This window comes from Ursus arctos, unplaced genomic scaffold (genome assembly GCF_023065955.2).
Source record: "Ursus arctos isolate Adak ecotype North America unplaced genomic scaffold, UrsArc2.0 scaffold_2, whole genome shotgun sequence".
NCBI classification, from domain to species: Eukaryota; Metazoa; Chordata; class Mammalia; order Carnivora; family Ursidae; genus Ursus; species Ursus arctos.
This window is the reverse complement of record NW_026622874.1, coordinates 23,642,879-23,660,578: the sequence shown is the minus strand read 5'-3', so window position 1 is coordinate 23,660,578 and position 17,700 is coordinate 23,642,879. Positions and strand designations below refer to the sequence as shown.

Here is a 17,700-nt window from a genome sequence, read left to right as displayed (position 1 = left end):
AAGATATTCATCATTTTTATTTAGTGTTTTTTATTTCTAGCATTTTCTTTTAATTCGTTCTTAGCGTTTCTGTCTTATGCTTACATTAGCTATCTGTTCTTACATTTTGTGTCCTTTTTTCATTAGAAGCTAACATATTAATTAGGTATTTTAAATTCCATCTGATTAATTCCAAAATCATAATGAGTCTGATTCTGATGCTTGCTTTCTCTCTTCAGGCTTAGTTTTTTCTTGCCTTGTAGTATGTCCTGTAATATTTGTGGAAAGCCAAGCATGATATATTGACTAGAAACTGAAGTAAACAGGATTTTAGAGTGAGGTTTTATATTAATCTGGCCAGGAGGTAAGCTGTTTAATGTTTGCTATAGCTGTAGGTGTCAGAGGCCTCACATTCCTATGGTTTCCATATTTGTGTCCCCTCTGTTGCCTTTGAGCTTCCCTAAAAAATCCTCTTTAGACAGAGTTTGTGTCTTGTTGTTCTTTTATTATACTGGAGCCTGACTGATGTGGTTGGTGTGGTATGGTGGAGAGGAATTGTTTTATAATCTTATGATTAAATATTAGTCTTTTAGTCCCTGGACTGTGACTTTCCCAAGTTTCTTAGTGTCCTCCTCTTCCCAGATAGGAAGGCTAGAGGGGGCTGGAGTCAAGGAAATGCCCTTCTCCCCTAGGTGGGAAAAGGCTCTGATAAAGTCTTTTCCTCTGGTGAATAAATCTTTGTCATGGAGATGCTCTGGGTATATTTCATAATAGTAACTTTTCCCTTCCCCAACCAGAGGCATAATGGGATTTTTCTTGGCTCTTCACCAGAATTCCTGGACGCAAAACCCCACAGAGATGTGGGGTATCTCCCTAGGAACTGCATCCCTCCAGGAGTTTCTCACTTGCATACTAGTCCACACTCAAAGTCCAGCAGGTTATCAAAATTACCATTTGTGTTCTTACAGTTTATGGCTCTAGGGCTCAAACAGATCTTTGTTGTGATTTTGAATTTACTTCTCTCTCCAGATTTCAAGGTGGCAGTTTGCCCCGTGACCTCAGTTTTCTTATGGGTCCAAGAAAGACATTTTCAGTTTTTTCTTTTTTTCTTTTTTAAGGATGGGAGTGATAATTAACAAGCTCTTTACATGTCAGAGCTGCATCTGAAAATATTTTGTTTTTTAGTTTCCATTTCTCTGTTGAGATTCTCCGTCCACTTAATAACACCAGTTTTCCTGTAATTTGTTGAACATATTTATAATAGCTGTTTTGAAATCTTTCAGATCTAGCATCTGGGCCCATTCAAACTCAGATTTTATTAAATATCTTTTTTTCCTAGGTATGGATCTAATTTTCTGGGATTTTTCCATGCCCATTAATTTTTGGTTGAACACTGGAGACTTTGGAAAATGTATTCTCATAATTCTGGATTGTGTTTTGTTCTTCTGAGGATTGTTAGTCTTGTATTCTGCAGTTAACTTGTCTGGGTTCCCAAATTTCTCTCCCCCACCAATGCTAGCACAGTTTAGTGGTCAGTCAAGAATTTGGGCAGAGTTTATGCTAAAATTCTAGATCTCACCCCTTTTGCAACTCACTTCTTTCAGGATACCCCACCTACATTTCCAGTTCTTCTGCCAGCTTTGAACTCTGTCCTTTGCCATCATGAAATAGTTGGACTGCATTTTTTGCTGCCAGAGCTATGAGAACTGGTGATCGTTCTCAAACTGAAAAGCCACAAATTCCCATTTCTTACCCATTCCAAGGATAAATACATTTCAAGGCTGTTGCCTGCTTTGGTTATTTTACGCCTTCAAATAGCTGGATATTTTAATACATTTTTGTCCAAATTTTATAGTTGTTATCTATGCAAGGGTTTGATCAATTACTTACTCTACCACTCCCAGACCTAGATTCTCTGTGATTATAACGTTTAAGATGAGAGAACCCTGTGTTGCCCTATGCCATTAGAATATGAAGTCTAGTGATGATAGCTTGTATTCAAATTGTTGAATCTAGATTTCTAGAGAGTAGATTTTAAAAATCTTATCTATATTGACTTCCCACGGTAATCCCAAGGTTTTCTTATATAGGAATCCCAATAACAACATCAAAAATAGGCACTAAAATGGGATTCTTGATGATTAAAAAAAAAGTCAAATTTGAAAGAAATACAAAAAGAAACTATTTAGGCTAACAGTTAATTGTTGGACAAGCAAAATGTGGCTCAGAATTTCTAAAGCAAAAAACGTGTATCGGTGGAACACAAAGGAAGAGGTTTAACAATCTAGTATGAAATAGTCAGATGTCCTTTGGCTTCATTAAAAATTTTACATTAATTTTGAAACCATGACCAAGAATTCCTATTTCCTCTCTATCTAAAACAAAGACAGAAATATGTACTTTGCTGCATAGTAATATAAAAATATTTTAAGACATTTTGAAGTATTCTGGAGTGATGCTAGTTAAATCTACATTGTTTTATTTATCATAAAAAGAACTTATCAACTCATGATGGTTAAAAGAGAAGAAATTAAGAGGCAGCCAAATTATTCAACTTTCTCTTTACTTTGTATATTATATGTGATGGAGATCTACCTCCTCTTTTCTTAGGCTTTGGCCAAAATCAAGAATGTAAAGATGAAAGATAAGAAAAGAACTAGATTGATGACATGTTTTTTATCCAAAAAGCCAATGATTTCAGTGAATTCAGGTATATAAAAATAATTTTCCAATACTATTATTTGCACTTTGTTCTTATGTCAAAAATGGGACATCTGATTTTATAATCTACTTCAGTCAGGGTAACATATATGACAAGTTAAGTGATATGATAAAAGAAAGACCATGTAATCTTTTTGTTTAAAATAGAGCAAATTATTACCGGAGGCGTAAATCTTCCCATATTTTCAATAATCCACAGAGCATTACTATCTCATAGTATTTTTTCCAGCATTCAACGGCCTCTGCTGCAGATGGATCTTCCTTAATGTTACTCTGATACTCGATGAGCTCAACACGTTTGTTTTTATATTTTGCCAAAGTTTTTTTGAAACGTTGTGCAATAGGACCAGGTATGGTTCCATCTTGTATATCACACCACCTGAAAAGTATCAATATAATTACAATGTTTATCTTATAATAATGTGCTGAGTTCGTTTTTAACTATACTTACAAATTAATTCTTTCTTCAATCAAAGCAGTGTAATTCTCACAACTTTCTTCATCATCCCAGTCTCTCCAAAGAAAGTCATAAAAAAACCTATAATGAATCAAAATAATATAAAAGTGATCAAAAAGAGTCAATACCATGTATATAATTAAAGACACTCTCATGTCAGAATTCTTTTGTATGAATTCTAAGACAAGTATTGTTAAATGACTTTTCAGTGAACTAGTATTAAAATCAAACCTTTAAAAATTGGATTATCTAGATCCTATTTCAGGTTACTACAAATAATGTTTCTTGAAGTGGGAATGAAAAATGTTTCCAAATTCCCTAGATTTTGGCTATGGTTTTGTTCAACAAAGAAATAATACTTAAGATATAATCATATTTGTATATTCAGGGGAAGCATTAGAAGAAGAAAAATATGCCCCCAAAATATTCTGTATTATAGTTTTGGACAGCTTCTCTCAAATTGTATAAACTTTTAAGAAGCAATCATAATGTAGATGATGACGTCTAGTATTTGTAATGCCCTTACATGTGAAACATAAAATCTAATATATTTAAGATGCTTAAATATGAACAAAATTTAATGTTACCTGTCTCTAGAACTTTTTTTTTTTTTTAAAGATTTTATTTGTTTATTTGACAGAGAGAGAGAGACAGCCAGCGAGAGAGGGAACACAAGCAGGGGGAGTGGGAGAGGAGGAAGCAGGCTCATAGTGGAGGAGCCTGATGTGGGGCTCGATCCCATAACGCTGGGATCACGCCCTGAGCCGAAGGCAGACGCTTAACCGCTGTGCCACCCAGGCGCCCCTTGTCTCTAGAACTTTTTAAAAATCAATTTTTGAAGAAGCAAGATAAAAAAATGGCAAACTTTTCATTGCCCGTATATAATGCTTCTGCAAGAGAATGTTAAAAGAGTTACAAATATGTTCATTAAAAATGGTCAGGAGCACCTGGCTGGCTCAGTCAATGCAGCATGTGACTCTTGATCTTAGAGTCATGAGTTCAAGCCCCATGTTGGGTGTAGAGATTACTTAAAATAAATAAATAAAGTTTTTAAAAATGGACAAATTGAATTCAGCAATGAGTAAAAATTAAATCAATAACTATAAAGTGTGTGTATACTTACATATTAACTTTTGGAATATGATAATTTTAACTTTAAGAGGTAAAAAGGTCTAAATATACCTTACAACTTCCAAGGCCAAAGCAATATCACGTATATCAGAATCTCGTCCTTCAACAGGGTACACTTCCAAGAGAGGCACACTATGCTCTAGTTCTTCCAAAATCCCATTGACCAAATTCCTTGGAATATTTGCAATGTTAGAAGAAAAGGGCTCAGCAACAGATACAGTAACTTTGAAACAAGATGATGAGCTTTGGCGTGGTTTACAAGTTACCTAAGATACAAATATTATAAAATTTGTCATTACAAATCAAAATAAACCATGAGGATTTTTTCCTCATACATGATCTGCTTATAAAATTTCTTCTTTTAAATTTTATGACCTCTTTAACCACACACAAAGTAATTATAGTTAAATAAATTAAATAAAATAATTAAATAATAAATTAAATTAATTAAATAATACAATTTTTCAAACTTCCTCCTTCCCTCCCTCTTTCTCTCTCTTTCTTTTCTTTCTTCTTTTCTTTCTTTTAGTTCCAGTGTAGCTAATAATGTTATATTAGTTTCAGGTGTACAATATAGTGATTCAACAATTCTATATATTACTCAGAGCTCATCAAGTCTTTTTTTTTTTTAAAGACTATTTATTTGACAGACAGAGACAGCCAGCGAGAGAGAGAACACAAGCAGGGGGAGTGGGAGAGGAAGAAGCAGGCTGCCAGCAGAGCAGGCATCCTGATGCGGGGCTCGATCCCAGGACCCTGGGATCACGCCCTGAGCCGAAGGCAGACGTCTAACAACTGAGCCACCCAGGCGCCCCTCATCAAGATAAGTCTGAATCCTCTCCAGCTATTTTACCCATCCCCCTACCCACTTCCCCTCTGGTAACCATCTGTTTGTTTTCTATAACTGAGAGTTTATTTTTTGGTTTGTCTCTTTGGTTTTACTTCTTAAATTCTACCTATGAGTGAAATCATATGGTGTTTGTCTTTCTCTTACTGACTTATTTCACTTAGCATTATGCTCTCTAGATCCATCCATGTTGTTGCAAATTACAGGATTTTATTCTTTTTGTGGCTAAATAATATTCCATTGTGAATATATATGCCACATTGTCTTAATCCACTCATCTATCACTGCACATTTGGCCCACTTCCATAATTAGGTATTGTAAATAATTCTGCAATACACATAGGGTGCATGTATCCTTTCAAATTAGTGTTTTTGTCTTCTTTGAGTAAATACCTAGTAGTGCAACTGCTGAATCACTAGCTCTATTTTTAATTTTTTGAGGAACCTCCATACTGTCTTCCAATGGCTGCACCAGTTCACATTCCCACCAACAGTGTACAAGGATTCCTTTTTCTCCACATCCTCATCAACACTGTTGTTTCTTCTGTTTTTTATTTTAGCCATTCTGACAGATGTGAAGTGATATTTCATTGTAGTTTTGATTTGCATTTCCCTGATGATCAGTTTGAGTATCTTTTCATGTGTCTGTTGGCCATCTGATTGTCTTCTTTGGAGAAATGTCTCTTCATGTCTTGTGCCCATTTTTTAATTGGATTGTTTTCTGGCTGTTGAGTTGTATAATTTCTTTTATACTTTGGATACTAACTCTTTATCAGATATGTCACTGGCAAATATCTTCTCCCATTCCATAGGTTGTATTTTAGTTTTGTTGCCTATTTTCTTTTCTGTACAGAAGGCTTTTATTTTGATGTAGTCCTAATTATTTATTTTTGCTTTTGTTTCCCTTGCCTCAGGAGACATATGTAGAAAAACGTTGCTTGGCTGATGTCAGAGAAATTACTGCCTGTGCTCTCTTTTAGGATTTTTATGGTTTCAGGTCTCACATTTAGGTCTTTAATTCATTTCAGATTTATTTTTGTGTATGGTGTAGAAAAGTGGTTCAATTTCGTTCTTCTGTATTTTGCTGCCCAGTTTTCCCAACACCATCTGTTGAAGAGACTATCTTTTTCTCATTGCATTTCATGCCTCCTTTGTCAAAGATTAATTGACCATATAGTTGTGGGTTTCTTTCTGGGTTTTCTATTCTGTTCCACTGATTTATGTGTTTGTTTTTGATATGGGTTTCTTTCTGGGTTTTCTCTTCTGTTCCACTGATTTATGTGTCTGTTTTTGTGCCAGTACCATACTGTTTTGATTACAACTGCTTTGTAGTATATCTTAAAATCTTGGATTGTGGTACCTCCAGTTTTGTTCTTCAAGATTGCTTTGGCTATTTGGGATCTTTTGTGGTTCCATACAAATTTTAGGATGATTTGTTCTAGTTCTGTGAAAAATGTTATTGGTATTTTGATAGGGATTACAATAAATCTATAGATTGCTTTGGGTAGTGTGGACATTTTAACAATATTTGTTCTCCCAGTCCCTAAACATGGAATATCTTTCCATTTCTTTGTGTTGCCTTCAATTTCTTTCATCAGTGTTTTATAGTTTTCAGAGTACAGGTCTTTCACCTCCTTGGTTAAGTTTATTCCTAGGTATTTTATTATTTTTGGTGCAATTGTAAATGGAAGGATTTTCTTAATTTCTCTTTCTGCTACTAAATTGTTAGTGTATAGAAATGCAATGGATTTCTGTATACAGATTTCGTATCCTGCAACTTTACTGAACTCATTTACCAGTTTTAGTATTTTGGTGAAATCTTTGGGGTTATCTATATATAGTACCATGTTACCTGCAAATAGTGAAAGTTTCACTTCTTTCTTACCTATCCGGATGCCTTTTATTTCTTTTTCTTGTCTGACTGCTGTGGCTAGGGCTCCCAGTACTTTGTTGAGTAAAAGTGGTGCCGGTGGACATTCTTGTCTTATTCCTGACCTTAGGGGAAAAGTTCTGAGTATGATGCTAGCTCTGGGTTTTTCATATATAGCTTTTATTGTGTTGAGGTATGTTCCCTCCAAACCAACTTTTTTGAGGGTTTTTATCATGAATGGATGTTGTACTTTGTCAAATGCTTTTTCTGCATCTATTGAAATGATCATATGGCTTTTATCCTTTGTCTTGATGATGGTATGTATCACATTGACTTGCGAATACTCAACTACTCTTGCATCCCAGGAATGAGTCCCACTTGGTTGTGGTGAGTAATTCTTTTAATGTATTGTTGGATTCAGTTTGCTAATATTTTGTTGAGGATTTTTGCATTTATGTTCATCAGAGATATTGGCCTGTAGTTCTCTCTCTCTCTCTTTCTTTTTTTTGGTAGTGTTTTTGTATCTGGCTTTGGTATTGGAGTAATGCCGGCCTCATAGAATGAATTTGAAAGCTTTCTTTCCTCTTCTTTTTTTTGGGGGGAGGGAGATAGGTTCCAGTCATTGATTCATGGATGCTTTATCTTGTCTTATATTCCTGAGAATATTAATAGGTTTTTTAATATATATATGTATGTACATATGTATGTGTATATATATATATATTTTTTTTCTTTTCCTTATCATTTGTTTCTTAAAAATGTCTTCTTTTCTGCTGTTTTAACCACTGTTTTGATATTAGAGTTTCTTCAAATGCCTGGTGATCCTTGGCTGTCTACTCATATTTAAAAGTGGAGCACTAAAAAGGAGGTCTGTGTATATGGGTGGAACAAGCGCGGCTGTTCTACCTGTAGATCTGTAGGGTGTTCTGCACCAGCTCTTTCCATGGGAACTCAATATGCCAACTGCCTTTAGGTCTGTAGGGTGTTCTGCACCAGCTCTTTCCATGGGAACTCAATATGCCAACTGCCTTTAGGTCTGTTCTTTTGAGCTGAGCATAGAAAAATCCTCCACCTCTCATGCCTGAAGGAATATGCCTTAGCTGCTTGTGTTTTAGAAGCAGAGTCAGAGTAGAAGGCAGAGGATCCTAACATTTAGTACCAGTAAACTTTGACCTATTCCCTTCTTCTCAGTGGGATACTGCTATCTTTAACCATACTTCTCAAGACAGCTTCTTAAATCTGTACATTTATGTCTTTTGCCAAATTTGGGGGAAATTTCAGCCATTATTTTATTCAAATATTTTTTCAGCCACACCTTTTCTTCTCTTTTTCTAGGACTCAGAAGACATGAATGTTAGGTCTTTTGTTATAGTCCAACATGTCCCTACAGCTCAGTTCATTTTGTTTTCCAGTCTATATTCTTTCTGGTGTTCAATTAGGTAATTTTCAATTTTCTATTGTCAAGTTCACTGATTGTTTCCTCTGTCTTCATTCTGCTGTTCAGCACATCCTTTTAAGTTTTTTTTATTTCAGTTACTGTATTTTTCCACTCCCAGAAAGATGGAGTAGACATGTTTTTCCTTATTCTTCCTACCAAGTATAACAAAAAACCTGGATTATATTAATATAAAACCAACATAAGACTCTAAAAGATGGATAGAAGGCAGAGTGCCTAGGGACCTCATGACCCAAGGAATAACAGTAACTTCCTTGAGCTTGCTTCATATATCCTAGACTGGGTACCAGAGAAGCTGGCAACCTAAAAATACTAATAGGTGTAGACCAAAAGTAAAAAATAAAAATGAAAAAGCCTGCCCCCACCCCCAAAGGTCTGCTTTCTCTAGCCAAAGGACCAGGAAAGGGGTAGCCAAACACCACAGGTAGCTCAGTCAGTTAAGTGTCCAGCTCTTAATTTTGGCTCAGGTCATGATCTCAGGGTTGTGAGATTGAGCCTCACATCAGGCTCCATGCTGGGTGTGAAGCCTGCTTAAGATTCTCTCTCTCCCTTTCCCTCTGCCCCTCCCCCACCAAATAAAAATAATAATAAATAAAGCCAAGGATTCTATAACTAAAGGTGGAAGTTTGTGGAAGTAGCCACAATGCAAGATGTAAATGTTGAGAGCAGTTCAAAGTGACTATTTCCTCTTTAGAACTACGATACAGTAGAATCAGGTAAATAACCAGCTTCCAGAATCCACTTAGAGATCCCTTAAAATGTCTCCAAATTAAAGATTCTCTAAACTGGGAACATACCTTAACATAATAAAGGCCATATATGAAAAACCCACAGATAATATCATCCTCAATGGGGAAAACTGAGAGCTTTTCCTCTATGGTCAGGAACAAGGCATGGATGTCCACTCTCACCACTGCTGTTCAACACAGTACCAGAAGTCTTAGCCACAGCAATCAGAAAATAAAAAGAAATAAAAGGCATCCGAGTCAGCAAGGAAGAAGTAAAACTTACACTATTTGCAGATGACATGATACTCTATATAGAAAACCCAAAAGACTCCACCAAAAAATTGATACAACTGTTACATGAATTCAGTAAAATCGCAGGGTACAAAATTGACATACAGAAATCTATTAAATTTCTTTACCAATAATGAAGCAGCATAAAGAGAAAGTAAGGAATCAACCTCATTTACAATTGCACCAAAACAATAAGATATCTAGGAATAAACCTAACCGAAGAGGTAAAAGACCTGTACTCTGAAAACTATAAAACATTGATAAAAGAAATTGAGGATGACACAAAGAAATGGAGATGTTCCATGATCATGGATTGGAAAAATAAATGCTGTTAAAATATCTATACTATCTGAAGCAATCTACACATTCAATGCAATCCTTATCAGAATACCAACACAGCATTTTTCAGAGAGCTAGAATAAACAATCCTAAAAGTTGTATGGAACCAGAAAAGATGCTGAGTAACCAAAACTACGATGGGAAAAAAACAAAAGCAAAGCTGGAGGGATCACGATTCTGGACTTCAAGCTATATTACAAAGCTGTAGTGATCAAAATAGTATGGTACTGGCACAGAAATAGACGCATAGATCAATAGAACAGAACAGAAAACCCAGAAATAAACCCACAAATATATGGTCTATTAATCTTTGACAAAGCAGGAAAGAATATCCAATGGAAGAAAGACAGTCTCTTCAACAAATGGTGTTGGGAAAACTGGGCAGCAACATGCAAAAGAATGAAACTGGATCACTTTCTTATACCATACACAAAAATAAACTCAAAATGGATTAAAGACATAAATGTGAGACCTGAAATCATAAAAATCCTAGATAACATAGGCAGTAATCTCTTTGACATCAGCCATAGCAACTTCTTTCTAGATACACCTCCCGAGACAAGGGAAACAAAAGCCAAAATAAACTATTGGGACTTCATCAAGATAAAAAGTTTCTGCACAGTGAAGGAAACAAGCAACAAAACTAAAAGGCAACCTACTGAATGGGAGAAGATAGTTGCCAATGACATATCTGATAAAGGGTTAGTATACAAAAGATATAAAGAACTTAACAGTGAGAAAACAATCCAATTAAGAAATGGGCAGAAGACATGAATAGACATTTTTCCAAAGAAGATATCCAGATAGCTAACAGACACATGAAAAGATGCTCAACATCACTGATCATCAGGGAAATACAAATCAAAAGTACAATGAGATACCACCTCACACCTGTCAAAATGGCTAAAATCTACAACACAATAAAGAATAAATGTTAGGATGTGGAGAAAGGGGAACCCTTGTGCACTGTTGGTGGGAATGCAAACTGGTGCAGCCACTCTGGAAAACAGTACGGAGGTTCCTCAAAAAGTTAAAAATAGAACTACCCTATGATCCAGTAATTGCACTACTAAATATTTACCCAAAGATACAAAAATACGAATTCAAAGGGATACATGCACCTCAATGTTTATAGCAGCAGCATCTACATTAGCCAAATTATGGCAACAGTCCAAGTGCCCATCAATTGATGAATGGATAAAGATGATGTGAGATAATATATAATAATATATAATATATGCACACACAGTGGTACATTACTCAACCATAAAAAAAGAACAAAATATTGCCATTTACAAGGACATGGATGAAGCTAGAGAGTATTATGCTAAGTGAAATAAGTCAGTCAGAGAAAGACAAGTACTATATGATTTCACTTATATGTGGAATTTAAGAAACAAAACTAACAAGCAAAGGGGGAAAAATAGAGAGGGAGGCAAACCAAGAAAAAGACTAGTAATATAGAGAACTGATGGGGACCTGAGGGAGGGTGGGGGGGGGATGAGTTAAATAGGTGATAGGTATTAAGGAGTGCGCTTGTGGTGAGCACTGGGTGTTGTATGGAAGTGTTGAATCACTATATTGTACATTTGAAATTAATATTACACTGTATGTTAACTAACTGGAATTTGAATAAAACTTAAAAAAAATAAAGATTCTCTAAATTTATTGATAGTGACTACACATGCTCTTTGTATAAAATGTTTAAAAATCAACCATAATTCTATCAATAGAGATAACCAACTACCATTAACCTTTTTATCTTCCAGTTGTATTCCTGTCTTTATATAATTTACATAATTGGATCATACTGCATACCTAGTTTTATAATCTTTTATTTTATCTTTCATATACAACAAGCACTTTTCTAAATCATGAAAAGTTTTTTGTTAATATAAGTTTTATGACTACATAATATTCTATCTTATGGATATATCATTTATTTGACCAGCATCTTATTAAAGTTTTATGCTATTACCAATTTTTAATTTTATAAATATCACTGTGATCAGTCAATATATAAATCTTTTTCTGCATTTCTGATTTCTGTAGAATAAATTTCTAGAAATTAAGTGAACTTTTTCATTTTCATTTTTACTTGTTTTTATGTGCAGTGGGGTCTATTTATTTTTGTTCTTTTTATTTTTTCCAGCTTTATTGAGATAATTGACATATAATGAGTGAACTACTTTAAAATTCCTTTTTTTTTTTTAAGATTTTATTTATTTGACAGAGAGGGAGAGAGAGAGAGAGCATAAGTAGGCAGAGTGGCAGGGAGAGGAAGTAGGCTCCTCGCTGAGCAGAGAGCCTGATGTGGCCTCGATCCCAGGACCCTGGGATCATGACCTGAGCCAAAGGCAGACACTTAACCGACTGAGTCACCCAGGTGCCCCTACTTTAAAATTCTTAATATATTGTGGCAAAGTGCTTTTTACAGAGGTTTTAAAAAAAAAAAAATCCCTTAATTTCTGGACCATTTTGTAACCAAGATTAAGGATATGCTAGATTTTCTTCCAATCAAAAATTTCCAAATTTTTTCGTTATTGTATGATTCTGTAGCAGGCAGAATAATGGCCCTTAAAGATATTCATGCCTTTATCCTTGGAACCTGTGAACATATTAACATTACTTTACATGGTAAAAGGGACTATGCAGATGTGATTAAGGTTAAGGAGTTGAGATGGGAAAGTTATCTGAATTACCCAGTTGGGCCCATTCTAATCATGAATCTTAAAGGACATGCACTTTTTCAGCCTGCAAAGAACCAGACAGAGTCTAAGAAAGACTTTGAAGATGGAGAGAGGGGGCCAGAAGTTATGGAATACAGGAAGCTTCTAGAGGCTGGACTAGACAAGGAAACAGATTTTCCCCTAGAGCCTCCAAAAGGGAATGCAGCCTTGCCTATATCTTGATTTTAGCTCACTGGGCCCATGTCAGATTTTTTTTCTATAGAATCGTAAGATAATAAATTTGTATTGTTTAAGTCACCAAACTTATAGTAAATTCTTGCAGCAGCAATAGAAAACTGAGCATCTAAAGAAAAAGAGAATGAAGTCCATAGAAATAAATTATTATGACTTCAGAAGAAGGAGTATCATATAGCACCTGTTAATACTTCAATCCAAATAAGATTTAAGAAGCTTTGGCAGACAAAACAACATCTGAATTGTGCAGCACTACCTTAAGAGGTCCCAAGAGCCAGTTCTACTGCCACATAATTCAAAGAATTAGAATCTGCCAATACACTATTGTGCTTTTTGCTCTGTTCTCCCCTTTTCTTCCTACCCTTCTAATGTTTAAAGACACTGGCAATCTAGAGGATTGGCAATCCCTAGAGGATTCTAAAGCAATATAATTATTTGTAATCTTGTTATTTTTGGAGTAAGAAAGAGAGCAAATAATCAATGTATTGCATGTAAAACCTTAGAACTTGATATAATTTCTAGATAATCTAATCCAGTGAGTTTTCATATAAGTTTAAGGATCTTTCAAGGTTTTATGGAATATAGGTACTATCATGAGGTGTTGGAAGAAAAGTCAATTGCTAGAATGCCATCCCCTTCATTGCAATCAGAAATGTCCTGCTTTAATGCGTTGTATATGTCAGGCTTCCACGTAAAACTTGACTAAAAAATCCTCCCCCCAAAACGTTAAAAATATCGATACAGTACACCTCATTTTATCCACATGAAAAAAGTCCAGAGAAGTTATTAAAGTTCCAGGCAAAAGTTGTTCAAAATCTGAAGTTGAGGAAACCGCAAGGAAACACTAAAAACAGAATATTATTGAAAAACGAATCCCAAGTCTCTATTATATTTTTTGTATAGTCTCTATGATAAAAAATATTCCATTTTTTAACTGTAAAAATACCACTAACTTACTTCGCCATAGAACATAGAATTGAATTGTTTTCAGGTAGTGTGCACTGTAATGAATTTCAAACACAAATTTTTCTTGTGACCAAACAACAGATTTGAAATATCTGAGGCAGGGATACCATTTGTGGTTATAGATATTAATGTCTGCACAAGGATAACTAATCTTTAAGGGAATCAAACTTATGACATCAAATATGTCACAATATTTAACCTATAGACATAAAAAAGTAAGATCTTATCAGATGAAGCCTTGGAAGTTGATGTATACTAAAAGGGTACTTTTCACAGGGAGAAATTTCAAATTTTACCAACAGTTTTCTGATCCACTTTTTCTGTCTTTAAACCTCATAATTCAGATAAATGAAGATTAAAGGAAAATGATGGAAAGAGAAGGCCCAAGTCTGTTAAAGTCTAAATTACTAATTTTAAACAAATGCACTTTTGCTATTTAGGGGCGTCTGGGTGGGTCAGTCGTTAAGTGTCTGCCTTCTGCTCAGGGCGTGATCCCAGGGTCCTGGGATCGAGCCCCGCATTGGGCTCCCTGCTCTTCTGGCAGCCTGCTTCTTCCTCTCCCACTCTCCCTGTTCGTGTTCCCTCTCTCGCTGGCTGTCTCTCTGTCAAATAAATAAATAAAATCTTAAAAAAAAAAAAAAGAAATGCACTTTTGCTATTTAAGCAATTGAAACTAAGCTAATAAATACTGTCTGATACACTAGATTCCATTTAATAATTAACTGTGCCCAGGTAAATGGATGCTAATATCCCCCGTCTTTTTATGCTATTAATTTGCTTAGAAACTTAAAATAGACATTAATCTTTGCCAATCTGTGTGTAAGTATCAAAGCCCCAAATTAGTAAGGTCATGTTTTGGTCTTACAAAGAACTGATAATTTCACTCAAAAGAACAAAGCTCAGGTAAAGGTTATTTACCTCAACCAGTATACCAACAAAAGGGATAGAAGCTTCTTCATATTTCACAAAGAATAACTCAGGATTCGTCTTCCAGACTCCAAGCCATTTGTCTTTCAACTTTAATTTTTCTGATAGATATTTACTCATAGCCTCATCAGCATCTTCCGCCTAGCAAAAGAAAAAATATGTATGTGTAAGTATATAAAATCATAGATATATAAATATTTTTACTGATTTCTATTTAAATATGGGACCAATATACCCTTAAATAATAAAAAACCTGGAAAGTAACAGATTTTAATTGAATCAATGTTTACTGGAAAATAACATAAACATTAAAAACTTAAAAGAGATCCATTCACTCAATAGGGAAATTCAGTGCTGAAACATCTACTTGTTATTTATATTTAAGTAATTTGTTTTATTAATCCACTGAGGAGAAAGAACTGTAATTATACATTTAAAAAATAGTAATTATCATATTAAAAATCAGCAATTATTTTCTCTGAACTTTAAAGATACAATAACCTATTTAGAACATAGTCAGTACATAAAAGTTTAAAACAGCATTCCATTCTTTAAAACAAAGAGCATATTAAGGATTCAACAAATACTACCCATTTGATTTTTTAAATTTAAATTCAGCTACCTCAAGGATGCTAATCATCTAAGCTATTGTGAAACCCAGCATTAGATCCCGTCTGATTAATAGCACAAAAATTTCTATAAACGTTTTTCAATTGCCTTTCAGAGACTTCATCTTCTCCAACCTTCATTATGAGATAGAAATTGGCCATTAATACTGTCCTAGTTTTATGGTAACAGTGTTCTTATAAATAAAAATTTTCGTCCAATTACAAAATACGGCTCACCTAAAGAAAATCAGAAAAACTCACAAAATTTAAGGAAAACAAAACCCACTCCTGATCCTGACAGCCCAAATAACCATTGTTGCTAATTCCCTCCGGTCATTTTTCTACGTATGTATTCATCCATACATATGAATCATGTTTTTTTTTTTTGTCTCTTTTTTTTTTTAACATTATAGTGTGAGATGTAACGAATGTTCTTGAAAACCTAATTTTTACTTCTGCATGGGTTTCCACTACATGCAGTACCACAAGATCTTTACTGCCCCCTTAAGTCGGAAATTCAGTTTCTAATTTTTAATTCTGATACATATCAGTGCAACGAATATCTTTGTACACAAATTCTTCTACTAGAAGTTTAAAAAATAGGTTAGAAACATATGATATTTGTTCTATGCAGTGTTACGAGTTTTGTATCTTGGGTGGAACCACCGAGTGTAGACCTGTGCGGTACTGTCGGGTCAAAGTCAAGGCTAGGTCATCGTAGCCTTGGGGATGGGCACAAGTCGTTAAATGAGAAAACTAAGACGCAAACCTGGGCACTGATAAGGCTTATCGATCTAAGATGTAAACCTGGGCACTGATAAGGCCTATCCGATCTTGATCTCTTGGAAGCTGCCAGAAACCCTGCAAACGCTCTACCAGGGCTGCCGCCCTCACTGCCAATGGTTTGTGTGCCTGAAAAGCCCACGGTAACCCTTTGCAAATGCCAAGTCCACGTGCTTCTTGGAACTGCAGGCGGGCTGTGCCCCGTGGGGAGAGGGACCCGGCGTCCCCGCGCCGGCCCCTCACCTTACAGCCCTGCAGCACCTCGTCGCAGTACAGCGCCACCTTCTCGTCGCGCCACATCCCCCTCATGGGGGACACGCACACCGGGGGCAGCGGCTGCGCCTCCTCTTCTTCCTCCTCGAGCACCGTCAGAAGGGGCTCCTCCTCCTCCTCGTCTTCGTCCTCCGCCCCCTCGTCCCGGCCCTCGGCCTGGGAGGCCGGCAGGAGCTGCAGCCGCCGCCGGGCCGCCTCGCGGCCCGCCTTCCCCTTCATGGGCCGCGGGGACGCCACCACCGACCGCACCGGGGATGCGGCGCTCTTCAGGGCCCCTACCGCCACCGAGGCCCCGGTGGGCGCGGCCAGCCCCTTCTCGCCTCGCCGGCCGGGGCTGACGGTTCGGACAGAGTCCTCCGACACGGGAGCCCTGGCCCCCGACGCCATCTCCTCACGCCGCGAGGGCCGGCTGCAGCCGTTACTCACTTTTCCCGCCCTCAGCCCGCTGGCCAATGAGCGAGCGGCGCCCGCGGAGCCCGCAACGAGCGCGGGGCCTCGAGGGACGCCGGGCGCGGGTGAGTTGGGGGATTGGTGTGGGGGCGGGAGCGGGGGTGGAGGGGACGGCTGCCCGCGGGGTGGGGGGTGGGCGCGGGTACTGCGGAGCGGGGCCGGGGTGGAGAGTGTGGCGCTCAGTGCGGCTTCCCCACTAGGTGGCGCCCACGCGCAGGGCGCTCGCCCTAACCCTACGCCGCTCCCCTTGGACCCACCCAACGAGAGAATTCTCTCCCCAGGGTCTTCTCGTTTTCAGGGTGTTTGTGAGTCACCCCCAGGTCATCGTGACCTAACTAATGCGCCGCCTATCACTGCACACACGCGCATCTACACAAACACAATCTGAAAGAAAATTTAGTTTTACCCTGGGGACGACAGTAACTGGAACCCTCTGCTCATGTCACTGTAGTGACACCCCTAGCGACCTAGAGTTTCCCCAGCCTATTCACACGGTTCCCAATATAAAACTGTCTTTACATTTTGAACAAAACACTTTTTGCCATAAAGGATAGGTTAGTCTAATTTCATGTCTCTGCTGTGCTGCTCGAAATTCCCATTAAAGATTATGTTATGTAACTGTTCAGCTAGACTCAAATTTCCAGCTGGGAGTAATGTGTGCAAACTATGAATACCCTCACAATGAAAGTCTGCTCAAGATAATACATTCTGGAGAAGAACAGAGACCACTCGTTTCTGTTACATTACTATTAAACGTGCGTGGAGCCAGTTGGAATAACTCCTGTTTGCTCTCTAGCTGTGAAGTACTGCCCTGGGGCCAACAGCTCCCACAAAGAACAGCATTGGGAAAACACCTGCCTTCCTTCACACTCATCTGGAAGGACACTGTGTTAAATCTGGAGTTTATTTTGAGGAAAATATTAGTCTTAATATCATGTTCAGGGAATAAT

General features: G+C 37.1%; 1 protein-coding gene across 1 annotated transcript in view; it reads right to left on the bottom strand.

Moving 5' to 3' along the window:
- The window catches only part of SHCBP1L (SHC binding and spindle associated 1 like), a 34,885-nt gene extending 18,159 nt beyond the window's left edge, over positions 1–16,726 (bottom strand). Inside the window, exons 1-5 of the mRNA XM_026509196.4 lie at positions 16,271–16,726; positions 14,628–14,777; positions 4,340–4,554; positions 3,152–3,238; positions 2,861–3,079 (exon numbers count right to left, since the gene is read on the bottom strand). Coding sequence (XP_026364981.1) covers positions 2,861–3,079; positions 3,152–3,238; positions 4,340–4,554; positions 14,628–14,777; positions 16,271–16,687 — 1,088 coding nt within the window. The 5' untranslated portion in view covers positions 16,688–16,726. The remainder of the gene's footprint in view (positions 1–2,860; positions 3,080–3,151; positions 3,239–4,339; positions 4,555–14,627; positions 14,778–16,270) is intronic.
- Between the last annotated feature and the right edge of the window lie 974 nt (positions 16,727–17,700).